General features: G+C 46.6%; 1 protein-coding gene across 11 annotated transcripts in view; it reads right to left on the reverse strand.

The window, feature by feature from the left end:
- LOC118235548 (ecto-NOX disulfide-thiol exchanger 2-like) overlaps nt 1–14,878 on the reverse strand; it is a 176,798-nt gene that overhangs the window by 39,279 nt on the left and 122,641 nt on the right. For all 11 annotated transcript variants that reach the window (XM_035432985.1, XM_035432989.1, XM_035432988.1 and 8 more), the window contains one exon: nt 11,320–11,451. In XM_035432985.1, the coding sequence (XP_035288876.1) occupies nt 11,320–11,451 (132 nt within the window). The remainder of the gene's footprint in view (nt 1–11,319; nt 11,452–14,878) is intronic.

Below are 14,878 nucleotides of genomic sequence, written 5' to 3' on the forward strand. Positions count from 1 at the left end.
GACAAAAAATAACGAAATAACTATAAATAAAAGCGGACATAGTGGAATATCAACGCAACATGTCAACGGTTACATGAACAGCTTAAGTCAACATAGGTCATTTCAAATGAAATCCAGCAATATGTCATAACACAAACGCGGTCTGAAACCACAACGAGGAAACAGCTCATGAAGGTACAACTACGGACGACGTGCATTGTGTGATCTCTGTTTTTTTTCCTCTGGAACAACAAAAACAGATTTGTTGTTCTTTATGACCGTGCAGGTGGACCGCAGAAAGAAAACGAGCAGAGCAAGCCTACTGCGCAGAGAAGTGGGGAGACACGTTTGTGACGAGTGCCACCTGAGGTGGGTTGGAAATGACGTCGCCCATTAGAGACGCTGAGCCAAGGCCCTGGTTCACTGTGCCAATCTAAACTGTAAATGAACAGGGGATTCTCTGGAGCACAGCTGAGATTTACAGTACGACTGCCTAAATTTAATTTCCCCCCCGCTGTAACTGCCAAAAGTGTGGTGGGTGTTGTGGTTCAGACAGGCTTGCCCTGCATCACCGAGGTAGGTGCTACACACTGCTGGTGTGAGGATGGTGTGTCTATTGCTATTTAACTTCTCTTCAAACCTTTCTGCTATAACAATCTCCACCATACTGGGAAGACGTTATACTAGATGCAGGAGCATTGTTGCAGGGATTTTGATTCCATTCAGTCTGTAGAGAATTAGTAACGTCGGGGACTGATTGGGCGATTAGGCCTGGCTCGCAGTTGGCTTTCCAATTAATCCCAAAGGTGTTGGATGGGGTTGAGGTCAGGGCTCTGTGCAGACCACTCAAGATCTTACAAACCGATCTCGACAAAACCATTTCTACATGGAGCTCGCTGTGTGTCCGGGGGCACTGTCATGCAGGAAAGGGTCTTCCCCAAAATGCTGCCACAAAGTTGAAAACAGAATCACAGAATCATCTAGAATGTCACTGCATTACGATTTGCCTTCACTAGAACTAAGGGGCCTAGCCCAAACTATGACAACCCATACCAAGGGGTGTCCAGATACTTTTGGTCATAACGTGGTTGTGTAGGAAATGATCTTCTAAGAGTGTGGTCCCCTCCTAAAACACTGTCATCTAATCAACAGCACAGTCTCAAGACTCCTTGTTGCGAGATAACACCGGGAGATTAACAATCTTAAGAGCTGGGCCGGCTGTCAATAAGAGAGAAAGAGTCATTTATCTCAGACCAGTGTTTAGCAACAAGTCTGAGGCTGACAATTCGGCGCGGGGCCCGCAGCTGCTCCAGTTCCCCGCTCGGGCCGGCAGGTGTGCGCCGTCGTCCCCGCCGTCGCCGCGTCGCCCCTCTGACAGGCGCGTTGGCGGTAAGTTATGGAACCCGCGCTTGGCTTCCGCCACTGCAAATCTGTTTAACAGCGCCATTCTGCACAGACACTTCACGGCCCCCAACGCGCATCTTCACAGTCACGCTTTAATTCTGTGCGGGGCCGTTACACATTCAGTACATGAGCAGAGGACAAGAGCCAGGCGAAAACAAGCTTTTTTTGTGAACAATTGTGTTTATTTACTTTTATTTATTCCTCCCCAGGGAAAGAGGCTCCTTATCAAGTCTAGGCCAGGTATTCTGGTACATTTTCTGCTGATGTGAGTGTGAAAAAATTCTCTAACTTCAGTATGTTATATTTGAAGGTAAAGGAGTACCACCGCTAATGATGCCCAGGGGTGGGGCTATGGAGGGGTTACTGCAGGGGAGGAGCTTTGGAAGGGGTGGGGTTATGGCAGGGGCGGGGCTTCGAGGGAAGAGGAAATGCAAGAGGAACAAACACAAACTTTCTCATGCCAGAAATTGGGGCCATGTCCGAATCAGCACACTTACCAACTTTTGTGTATACAAGTGATATCTAAATTGTATACCACTTGTATACTCAAGTGCGCCAATTCAGACAAGGCCTGGATCTTAGACTCTTATCCTCGAAGCTGGGACTGGTCTGTACAGATGAACAGAATTAACTCCACATGAAATGCTGCTGCATCACAACATGATTTCTGACTTACTTCTGTGCAAGGTCTCTTCTATTACCATTTATTGAAGGTATGCATTACTAAAAAGGCTGTTTTTCCCAGAAAATCATAATCAGCAATGATTGAAAGTCCTTCGGTCCTCCCTGACATCCGGCTGCTTCCCGTCAACCTTCAAGAAGGCCCTCATCTCCCCCCTCCTGAAAAAGACTACACTAGACCCCTCCATCATTGGGAACTACAGACCGGTATCTCTCCTTCCATTTCTGTCAAAAACCATTGAACGTGCTGCATCAAATCAGCTCTCTGTGTTTCTTTCACAGAATGAGCTCCTCGATCCCCATCAGTCTGGATTCAGACCAGGCCACTCGACAGAGACCGCACTCCTCTCTGTCAACGAAGCTCTCCACGCAGCCCGAGCAGCCTCCCTCTCCTCCGTCTTATTACTTCTGGACCTATCGGCAGCCTTCGACACAGTCGACCACCCCACCCTCCTGTCCTCCCTATCTGCAATGGGGATCTGTGGCACAGTCCTCAATTGGATTGAGTCTTACCTCTCAGATCGCTCCTTCCAGGTAGCCTGGGCTGGTAAAGTATCTGCGCCACACCCCCTCACCACCGGAGTCCCACAGGGCTCGGTCCTTGGTCCTCTCCTCTTCTCTCTCTACACCCAGTCCCTTGGCCCTGTCATCACAGCTCATGGTATGTCTTACCATTGCTATGCTGATGACACACAACTGTTTCTCTCCTTCCCACCCTCTGACACACAGGTCTCAGCCCGCATCACTGCCTGCCTGAGTGATATTCAGAGCTGGATGGTCCGCCACCATCTCAAGCTCAATCCAGGTAAGACAGAGCTCATTTATATTCCGGCTCTTAACTCCCCTCTCTCTGATCTCTCTATCTCACTAGGTAATACCATCCTCACACCATCACCCTCAACTAGAAACCTTGGCGTGGTGATGGACAACAGACTGTCCCTCACCGAGCACATTTCAGCAGTGACACGTTCATGCAGGTTCTTCCTGTATAACATCCGGAGGATCCGCCCCTTCCTCACAACTTACTCGACCCAACTCCTCGTCCAGGCAGTGGTCCTGTCCCGCCTGGACTACTGTAACTCCCTGCTCGCTGGCCTCCCAGCATCATCTATCAGACCCCTGCAACTCATCCAGAACGCAGCAGCGCGTCTGGTCTTCAACCTCCCCAGACATTCCCACGTTACCCCCCTGCTCACCACCCTCCACTGGCTCCCCGTGATGGCTCGCATCAAATTTAAAACATTAGTGCTTGCCTTCAAAGCAGCCAGGGGGTCAGCCCCTCCCTATCTACGTCAACTCATCAGACCCTACACCCCAGCTAGACCTCTCCGTTCTGCTGCCACATGTCGCCTGGTCCCTGCCCCGGCTCGCACCAGCACCCGGTCACGCCTCCTGTCTGTTCTAGCCCCACGGTGGTGGAATGACCTTCCTGTGCAAGTCAGAACAGCAGAGACCCTGGCCGTCTTCAAACGTAGACTGAAGACTCACCTCTTCAAGCTACATCTCACCTCATCACCCCCCACTACCCTCTAACATCCATTAAACCTCAACTGAGTAACCACGCGTCATGTAACTAGGTTCATCTACAACTAGGTGGGTGGGGGGTGGGAATTTATATATATTAAAAAAAAAAAAAAAAAAAAAAAAAAAAAAATTGGGGTACAATTCACACTTTTTTGCAAAGTTATACCTATTGTAGCTCTCTTGCAGGAATGTTGTAAAGCGCTTGTCTCTGAGTTTTGTAATGCACTTGTTGTAAGTCGCTCTGGATAAGAGCGTCTGCTAAGAACCTATAATGTAATGTAATGTAATGTATTGTAATGCAAAAGTTATGAGAACGTCCATCACTTTGCCATCTTCTCAAGTACCCCCTGGTGAAAGGCAAGAGTTCCTTGACATATTCACTATAATAACTATTTCTCTACTTTCTAGGCTACATGTACTAGGCTACATGTAATGCATTCTCTCATTCATTTTGAAATTGAATAAGTATTTCACTCTCTGATAAGACTAGTCCTTGAGGATTGCTTAGCTGTCTCTGCAAGCGCAGATTCTTGATGGACGTGCTTCAATAAAAACAGTTCCAACAGGTAGAATGTTTTCACGATGGTGCCCAAGCACCATATTTCAGAAAACAAACCTGGTTTGACCTGGCTGCAGGTTCCCAACCAGAGAGGTGTTCAGGACACTGCAGGCTATCTTGCGCACATTTTAACAAGGGGACACATTTTTGCCCCATCCCTGGAAGTGCACTCCGTCGCTCTACATACAGTAAGGTAGAACGCCTTTCCAATGGGTTTGCCAGAAGTGATGACACTGAAAAAGAGGAATGCCAATCATGCAGAGGAGGGGTAAGAGAACTCCTCTGGGCACTAGACAGGGCAGACCTTTTAGCAAATACTGATCCACACAGTGGGAGAGTAATGGGTGGATGGTTGAGAACTGGGTTGGTAAAAGGGAGCAACCAAAAAGTTCAGTTTACAGAAAGGTTCTGAGGAAACAGATGGCCTTGAAGCATTTGGATAGGGAAACTTAATTTGTTGAAGTATAACCTGATAATTTACTTATAACTGAATGAATTAATTTATACTCAGCACTCCTTATTAAAACTGCATTTAGGTTTTCCCATGTAGGAGAGTACTGGGAGGGTGAAGGAGGAAGTCCCACAACCCTTGCCAGAGTTCAGTGTAAGGACTTCCCTGTGGAGGGTGTGCAGGCGGAGATCAGAAAAAAACATGGCGAGTTTCCACGTATCCTGCAGCCAAAGACATCCCCAGCGCGTCCACTGCCAAGAGCGCTACAGAGGCAGGGGGGGCCTATCAATGAGCCAGCCCTGTTTTTAAACAGGAGGAAGTAAAGGGAAGCCCTTTGGGCCTGCTAAACGCACACACCTCACTGTATTCCCACATCTCGCTGCTTCATTGGTATGGGTCTGGACTGTGGGTCTTCTGAAGAATGTCCAGACTAAGCTCCTTACAAGGCGGCCTACTTATCTACGCGTGTCCGACGCAATTGGGAGTTTCACCTGAAAGGAGTAGTGCTGGATACAGGAGCCTGGTGCTATTCGGCAAACGAAAAGCGCATTAACAACGGGGCGTGGCGGTTCGTACGGCAGACCGGTCCTTTCAGTGCATCCTTCCGAGACTCGGAGGCCAAAGCCATCTCGACACCTGCCGCAATCACAACGCTATCGGAAATCCAAGCGGGGGATCGATGACCCCGGGCGCTTTGAAGCGACTCATTGACTTTCATTACCGCCCGATCGGGCCGCCCCCGCAGCAGCTGAAAATGTCAGGGGCGGGGGAGCCCTCCGGGGACCCCACGGCGAGGACGCCCTCCGGGGACCCCACGGCGAGGACGCCGGGAAATTCCGCGGTATCGACGCGAGGGGTCCCGCCGCGGAGCCCCGCCGCTCGTTACCGGGACACGCGAGGGACGGGAGAGGAACACGCAGCCGGGCCCTGCCCCTGGAGAAGGCCGCTGCATGTGGGCTGCGATTGAGGATTCATCAAGCGTAGCCCGCACCTTTGCGCTCCGCAGGAGGGTATTATTACGGGAACGCTCGGGGGGGGGGGAGAGAAAAAAGAATCTGGAATCGGGACGAACTCCCACCTGAACCGCAGAAATATCTGCCAAAAGTACCTTAATTCCGCACTCCCATCGGCTCCCAAATGAGTTGTTTTAAAGACTTTAAGCGGATTTTAAAAAATTCAGCAAAACAAGCAGAAAACAGGAAACAGAGCTTATAAATGACACAAGATTCCATTTGCTCTTAGCATCTCCATTACTATTGCAAATGGCACAGTAATGCACCCTGTTTCACCCTGATCTTTTTCCAAGCCCTTTTCTTCAGCCATGAAACGGACATAAAAGAGATGTTGAAAAACATCATGGCGCAGCAGGTCATATGAGGACAGTACTGAGGGACGGACTGTACTGGGCGGCAGAGTCAGGCTGGGAATACAAATATTATTTACAGAACATACACAATGAGAGAGGAAATGACTAGGAAGAAAAATCACAAAAAAAAAGCTTTTATTCGTTTAGAGCTTGGTTAAAGAAATTACAGAAATAAACAGCAAAAACAGCCTGTATGTAAACGCACGAACATAGAAAATCGTAATAATGCCTTTGATGCGGGGCACGGGGGGGGGGGGGGGGGGGGGGGGGTTGCAGATGGGAAAAAAGAAAGTTGTTTTTTTTTTTAAAAAAAAGGATCTGAGCTTGACGGTGATCTCGTCACCCCCACCCATCTTCCATCTTTCAACAAAGGAAAAATGGCCCATTCAGCTGGTTTTGTGATGAGATCAGTGTCTACAGTGTCTACTGAACCCGGAGCCCCAGGGGACCGGCTCACAGTATGGATGAAATGATTAAATCTGTGTATAACCCAAATTCAAATATATGGGGTGGGAAGGACATAAAATAAAATAAAGTCCATACAGAGCACGCCGCAAGACCTTCATCTGGCTCTCTCCTGGGCCAAAACAGAAACATCTTTGATAGATTCGTCGGAAAACTTCTTCCACTGCTCTCCTGTCGGCTGGCTGCAGCTCGGGGCCAAGATCCTGCCAGAGCCCAAACAGACTCAAAGAGATGACCCCCGAAACCTCTCGCAGAGGCCACAAAGAGGACAAAAAAATAAATAAACCCACAAACTTCAAAAGGGTGTTTTACAGGGGGAGGGGGAACCTAACGTTCAGTGTGCAAAGGCATCTGTGTGGTGGGGGGGGAGCTCTGGGGGCCAAGGGCCTTAATGGGAAAGGTAAAACAGAAAGGGGTCACGAGCTCAGGTAAAGAGAGTCAATAATAATTTTTAAAAACCCTAAAAAATTAACAAAAGTTCCTAGATATCACAAGGCCAGAGGGGCTTCAGAGTGAGGCTCCCCAGAGTCATTACCTCAGCAGTATGGGAAACATGAGCCTGAAATCTCTGAAGCCACACGCCGCTGCAATTAGGACAGTACCTGCCCTATAAGAATGAGTGCTAAATGTGGGTACAATACTAGCGCTAGTCCGTCCGTCTGCATTGCAGGCACTTGGCTCAGACCCGCGTGTTGCCGTTTCTTTTCATCGGATCTTACACGACGTGGTCAAAAGACAGAAGGACTGATGAGAGAGATCCGCACCAGATTGAAATCGACTGCAAAAAACGACATCGCATTGTCATCCAATAAAAGGTTTTGTTTATTTCGGTTTTTTTTGGGAAATTTTGTTTCCACGCATTTTTTATATATCGTTACGCTTAGCAGAAATGAAAAACCAAACTCCCACACACTGTGTTAATTGCAGGTTCCGCTGATTAACTGCGGCGTTGAAAACCGCCCACGTTACAGTAAGCTGAACTTGAGCACTGCTGTGACCGCCTGACAAAGGCCTGCCGACTGAAATTTTAGCACGCTAACGTGAAACTTTAGTGAAAACAAATAAGCAGGACAGATTCCGGGAGCTGCTTTTAATTCCTGCTTCTATTTGGACATCGAGCACCGGTGGGTGAAGTTTCCAGGCGAGCACATATCCTCGCCCAATCGCTACACTTACGGACATCTTCATAAAACAGTTCCATGTCAGTAACACGAGCGAGAACTGGCTTTGTAAGTGAGCTCGTACTGGAGAGAACTGGAGGCACCGGCCCAGTCCTTTTTAACTTACGAGCAGCTGCAGATTGATTTTCTGTACAGAAACCGAACCGTGTCAGCTTTGAAGATCAAACACAGCAAAAATGCTGGAGCTCCGTGGCCTCTCTTGGAAGACGTGAAACTTCGGACCATTCGTGCCTGAATGGAAACACATGGATATGCATAAGGCTATGCCTTACCAGCGCTCGTACTCTGCTGAGTGGTGAACAACCGACCCGCTCCCTGACTCGACCCAAAACAGAGATGTTTGCATTACGTGCAGCGGTGTTCTGTACGTGACATAGATTAATTGAGATGCAGGAGAGAAAGCGGCCCAGTTTATCGCCGTACATCACCGCATGCGATACGACTGGTGATAAATGACCGAATTTGTGCAGCCTAGCAACACAGGGCCCTATATCTGCCTGCAATGAAAACAACATGATTCAAACCGCTATGACAACTGCAAAAAAGGGGAATGTGATGTTTGTGTTTGCGTGCGTGTGCGCGCGCGTGTGTGTTTCCATGCGTGTGTGCGTTTGCATGCGTGTGTGCGCGTGTGTGTGTTCGCATGGGCGAGCGCCTGTGCGTGCGCGCGGTGATGGAAATTATGATGATTTCTCATAATTTCTTTGTGAGGGGAACGGACAAAGTGCTGACGCAGCCGATTTGGGGCGGTAATTAAGTCGGCGGAAAGTTCGGTTTGGAGAAGCGGGAGGGAACAGCTGCGGCCCCGCGTGATTAATGGCCGAGCGGAGACGCCGCCATCCAGCATCCCTGTGACAGCGGAACAGCGCCGCGCCGCTATCGCCGCCCCGCTCAGTCTGACCCGCAATTAAGGGAGGGGAGTGTCAAAGGGATGGGGCGCGCCCGGGACCTCCACAGACAAGCCAAGTCGCTCACGCTGCCGAGCAAGACACCGAGTCTTCAGAGTGACATGCTTAACGAGCCTCCAACCACTGCTCCTATCATTTGAAGCCAGCAGAACCACGTGTGTAACTGTGTAGGAACTCGTGATGAGAGAAACCGCAGTGTAATGGCTTAAGAAAGGGCTGAAAGGCTGAAGCACGGCAAAGCTCATGTCTTGAAGGGATATTATGACATAACAAATAGGCCACGCCCCCTTTTTCACTCTCCCAAGGCCTCCCTGGACGGTAGGCCAACTGCACCACCACAGGCAAGGAGGAAAACCGTCAAATTTAGCTAGCGAAATACGTCTTAGCCGCCAATGACGCTGACGTCCTGGAAAAGAGCAGCTCTTCTCCGGGTTAGACTGATCGGAAGCGAAGACGCGCTATGGGAGCCGCGCTCCGGTTCTTTGCGGGACGAATTAGCCGAGCAGACTGCGGCTCCGGTCCTGGCTCGGCTCACAGATCAGGGCGCTCAGCATCTCCGCCAGCGCGCCCGCATCAGTATTCCACCCAAACGCACGAGTACATAACTCGCTCAGCAGAGTACATCATTCGCTCTTGAGAGGTGAGCTGCTGAGGAGGACGGATGAAGCACACTCCAGGAAAATTAAGAAGATGAAAAGTGAAAGGTGCACTGAAAGGTGCATTATGGGGGACGTATTTTCTATAAACGATCGCTTGCAGACACAAATGAAGTTAAGGATGTGCTTCTCGACGTAGGCGGTTTGTCCGTGGTAGCATTTTCCATTGTTGCAACCGTTTTTTTTTTTTTTTTTCCATCTGTCAAAGTGAAAGTGCAGACGGTTGGAGCAGTGGACACTAGACACACCAGAAGCCAGATGTATCATCAGCAGTCAGCTCTGGAGTTCGACTGGCCTCTGGAGTGGAGGCGGATTTAGGCAAGCTGAAATCACGATTCCTAAATCACCTCTGAAGAGTTCTCCTAATGAAGACTGAATAAAATTTGCCTCTCTGCACGATGGCCAAACTACTGAAAAAATGATGTGCGCTTCTGCTGGCTTAACGATGCTGAAAATGTCATGATGAAAAGACAACCACGCCAGGGCCGTGCTCCGTTTAACTCTTATCTGACATCCTCGGCTTGAAAATGTTAACCGAGTCGCAGTCCATCAACCCGAGTAACTCTCTTAACATTAAGTCAGCCATTAAACCAGGGACATTTGTAAATCCTGTCCTGGTAATATAAGTGCACAAATGAGACCCCACGATAACCACAACGCGGTTTCTTCATAAGGATTTAAAAGCTTTAAAACAGATGGAGGCTGCTAGTCCCAATACCTCTGTTTTCTGGGTGAGCTCACACAATGGGGAACAGGTGGCTGTGTCAAAGCCAGAACAGTTTATTTTTAGTGTTTCGTTTTTGGCATTTCTTGTATGAGTTTTTTTATTTATTTTAAAGCGAAGCTAAATCACTGCAGTTGCACAGCGAGGGTCGAGCCCAGGTCCTGCCAGATCCGAGCACGCCCGGTGCATTGAGGGAGCGGCAAATTGGACGCCATTCTCGGCGATACACAGGGAACTGAATAGCACTAGGGTACAAATGGCCACATTTGGATAAAAACAGGGAAAATAAAACACAATATTTTCTAAAAAGCTACCAAGAACAAGATACGTAGCCACATAGTTAGTTAGCAGTTCATGTTTACGTTCAGTACAGCACGCTAACTACCTTAAAAACAAGCAAACAAATTACAACTACAAACTACAGTACCACAGTGATAACTAAAGTATACAATAATACAACTGTAATAATAATATAATATCTTATTAATAATGCATGCAATATAATAAGCTTATATGATTAGTAAGATATATTTGAATATTTGAAAATTACTTACATTTACAGCAATTATAAAATCAATGTGCTAGAAAGGAAGAAGGCAGAGCCAGTTAACAAGACCACTAGAAAGCTACCTTCTTTATTGGTGACCGTAGGTTGGCGTTTGCTGTTGAAAGAAAATCTGGTGGCGACTGAGACTAGAGGTAAGTTTCAGTAACCTGCGTCAAAGAATCTTCAAATCGGTCTCAAATGACCGGTCAAATGACCACCAAAGAAAAAACATGGTTTTGCGGTTAAATGCGACAAATGACAAATGACTCAATTAAGACCTGTTTTATTCTGAATAATTTGCCACGTTCAGGTCAAAATTGAATAAATTAAATCATGACTCCTCTTCTGTCTCTTCAATTATGTAAGTTATATAAAATGATGTCTCCATTTATTGTATTATCCAATGTGAATTATATCAATCAGATGCAATAAGAAAAGTGAAATCTCAGCATATCACCAAGGTGAAAGCAACTCCTAACCAAGCATACTGATTCCTGCACACTGTTTAACGCTATGTTCAAATTGGCCCAATAAGGAAAACCAGACCCTCAAGACATTTTTCACATCAGACCTTAGACTGATAACAGTGTCAAAATTGAGTTTCGCTGACTCAACAGCAACGCTCGTAAGCTTTGTCACAGGGAAAGTGGTCAACAGCAATTAATGTGACAGGTCGGAGCCGCCTGGGACCCGCCTCTGACCGTTACCGCAGCGACAGCAGACTCTTCTGAGAGCCGTGGGCGGTGAGAGCGGCGGTTCTGACACAGGCCATACTTAAAGGGAGGGCGGAAGACTTTGGCTGGTCTACTGGGAGACGTGATGTCGATGAGGCCTTTTGGAGAGCGAGATGAAATCGGGGGAGGGATCACGGTACCTGACATGAGGGGCTGACCGGTCATGCCCATTGGCGCCATCCCCAGATTGTTCATGGCAGTCGCCCAGGCGTTGGGGTCTGATATGGGCATTCCCATCTGGCTGGAGTCCATGGTCATGTTCCGAATTCCTTCTGCAGAAGAAGAAAAAAAAAAAAAAACCGTTTCAGAAAACAATTCTGCCTTCTGAAGGTCCTACACATCGGAAGCGTGGAATGACTTCATTTCAGCAGTAACCTTACCATTCTCCCACACACGCACACACAGTAATCACCACCCCTGGCATTTCTAACCCCATTTCCAGCCAACAGATGATTCTTGCAAGGCAAAACAAACACACTGACGTCCCTCAGGAAATGTCAGACAAGTAAAAAGCCACTTTGCATATTAAATGCCAACCTCTGCCCCTAATCTCTATCTCCCTCTCACGACCCAGAAAACAAACTGGGCCTGTCATTCAATTAATCATAGCTTTGTTAGCTAAATCATTCCCCAAGATTACCCAACTGTTAAGAGTAATACCCTTATATGGGGCTTCCACACAGATCGAATCCTGACTGTGCCGGTGCCAACTGTGGCTGGTAACCCCTCAGGGTTAGGAAAGGCTTCAGTTTGCCAGGACACTCATTGCTCTCTAGCAACCCCTGCTGGTCTATCGAGAGCCTGCAGTCTGCTTCCTGAAGCTGCACATGAAGGGTGTTCCTTCCTCTGACTCGTGTCTGTGCAAGTTTGGCTTTTGGGCTGCAGTGAAAACAGCATCTGCCAATTTCACACTTTGGAGCAGCTACAGAGACTGCAGCATGAGTGTGTAAGAATGGGCATTCCAAATTGGGGAGAAAAAAAGATGGGGGGGGGGATAAAAAATAAATGTGTATAACATAAAGGTGCCATAGGGCTGAAGCAGCAGGGGAAGAGCCTAATCTCAATTCAGTGTACGCTCACAATCCCTGTAAAATAAGCTAAATAAGTAATGATGAGCCAGCCAGAGGGTTCAGAGAGACATTTTGCTGGAGGTCAGAGCCCCAAAAAGCTGATTCTGATGTCACACTACAGACAATAACAAAAAAAAAAAAAAAACAGTCTGAGCTGAGACGGAAGGTATAGCAAAACTTGCTCCGCTCTGTATCCGGAAAAACTAAACTAGGCTATTCAACTCGACTGCGTTAGCAGTCAGACGCTATGCTGCCTGCTTAGTATCACAAAGGTGAAGGTGTTCACTGAAACAGTAGTAGGCCCCGGGCTTGCTTGTACAGCGGTGTGTAATGTTCACGGTGGATTTAAGCACGTCTGGTTGTTTGGAAAGAGCGGTTTCTGAAGCGGCGAGGTCAATCGATGCAATCGCCAGTCAGCGAGTGTGGTTCAATAGCGCACCAGGAATGCGCACGCTCAAACGAACCCCAGCGAGCTTTGGAAACTGAATTAAAGGGTTCTCCAAAATAGACCGACACTTCCACTTCATTTCATCACAAACCAAAAAACAAAACTAGATAAATAATACCTAGATCCCTAATATTGTATTCAGTAAAAATACCAAAAACTACATAGATATTTCAATTAATTTAATTTCAAGCAAAAATAATAGTTACACACACACACGCATACAGCCAACCATTTTCAGTCCAGGTTAAATGCTAGTTAAATAATGAGCCACAATAGATGCTAAAGAAAAACATAGAGGAAAAAATCATATGGGTCATTAGACAGATACAAGAGCCTAGCACAAAGAAGTTAAATGAGCCATGCAAAAGAGTGAAATTAGACAACATGAGGTGGAAAGGCAGAAGATCCTGTTTATAGAAGAGGAGATGAATGGTAATTGGTGCCAGTGCAGAACCTAAGTTCCAGGGCAGGTCAATACATAACAGGGAAGCTTTTCTAAGAGAAAGACAAAATATTGAAATGTTAAAGTACTTGGATAGAGATAGGGACCTCCTAAAAAAAACAAAGTTGCTGCCTGAAGTGATGCTGGTGGGCCAGTAGGGAGAGATCTTCCCTCTGGTCAAATTAACCCCAATTAAGCACCAGGGAAGTGAAGACTGCACACACTAAACACCGAGAAACACCAGCCCCAGATGCAACGCTCAGATTCCCCACATGCCAAAAGCACGTCAACCCAAAATTCCCACCGCAATAGCTGTTAACTGGCTGATAACTCCCCCAAAGCTAACCAAACGTAAAGAAAAGAGGAGGGACACCCCATCTTCTCCTGGCCCTTGCATACTGAATGAACGATCAGGGGAGGATGCTTGGCCTGATTGGGTGGGGTGTGGAAAGGTGGAGGTGTGGAAGAGGGGTCAGACAAGGACTGGCCTTTCTAAAAGCTGACAAATTTACTTGCCTTAAGTTGGCCATGTGTTGTCGGAAGCAGAACTAAGCACAAGATTTATGGTATTAGCCGATTTTTAACAACACAAAACATCAGTATGTTAGGAGGTAATCCAACCAAGCTATTGAGTACCTATATAAAAATGAAGTTTAATACTGCTTCTAACAATAGAGGTGAAAGCTGTAGACAAATAATTGTTAATTCCAGCCAGTAGTAATCTTAGTAGTAATATTTGCCATGTAACAAAACCAAATCGCACCACATTAGTTTCCTGCTTCAAAAAATGTAAATTCCAACTGGCAGGCTTCAACAACCATTATAAATATAGACTATAAGACTTTCAATTGATGACTTCAATAGGATGTCATAGATTGGCATTCAAACTTAAAATCAAAAAGGAAACTGATCCTTGTGGCATTCAGTGGCCATGGTGGATCCGTGAGTCCCAACAGTTTGGGTGTTCAGCGCTTCCTCTGAATATAATAAAAGTTTCAAGCAGAAAAGTCTCCAGGACACTTCAGGTTGTATACTGAGATAAGACCTGCAGCATCACTTTAATCGCCCCAAGGATGTTTCCTTTGATCTTTTTGGGGAGTGATAGAAAGAGAAACAGACAGCATTCCTATGGTTTGCCATATCAAATTATACTGTCTATCTCTCTCTCAAAGGCTATAATGTAAAAACTAGATATCCTTCACCACTCATCACTGTAAAATGCTTAGACTCTGAGAAAAGCGCATTATAAATGCAAGCCATCATTACTGAGAAAAAAAAAAAAACCCCAGATATCTATGCAGACCTCAGGAGAAAATATGAAGTGTTGGGAAAAAAGATGTAAAGTTAGAGGAATTCAGAATTTTACATGAAATCAAATAAGAACTACTGCTAAGAAGAGAGCCAGTTGCAAGAATGGGTTCTGCCCACTTTTGGAAAGGGACCGATCTTACAAATATAACATCAAGAAGTAGCACCAAAAGCAATCCAAAACTTAAGTTTTCTGAGGGAAAAAATCTCAACAGTCAAGAGCAAATCCTTGTTTTTTCAGCTGAAAAAACAGGGGAAAGAGATTCCACAGAGATAAAGGTCAACTGAAGGACATAGAAAAAAACAGAAAGAAATATGATATTAGACTACAAATGAAAAGGAATGCATCCCAGAGGAGATGACTGTGAGAAATGGAGAAATACGAGAGGAAACCAGAGAAAAAAACAAGCTTGGAAGAAAGCATAATATGC

Source organism: Anguilla anguilla, chromosome 9 (genome assembly GCF_013347855.1).
Source record: "Anguilla anguilla isolate fAngAng1 chromosome 9, fAngAng1.pri, whole genome shotgun sequence".
In the NCBI taxonomy this organism is placed as follows: Eukaryota; Metazoa; Chordata; class Actinopteri; order Anguilliformes; family Anguillidae; genus Anguilla; species Anguilla anguilla.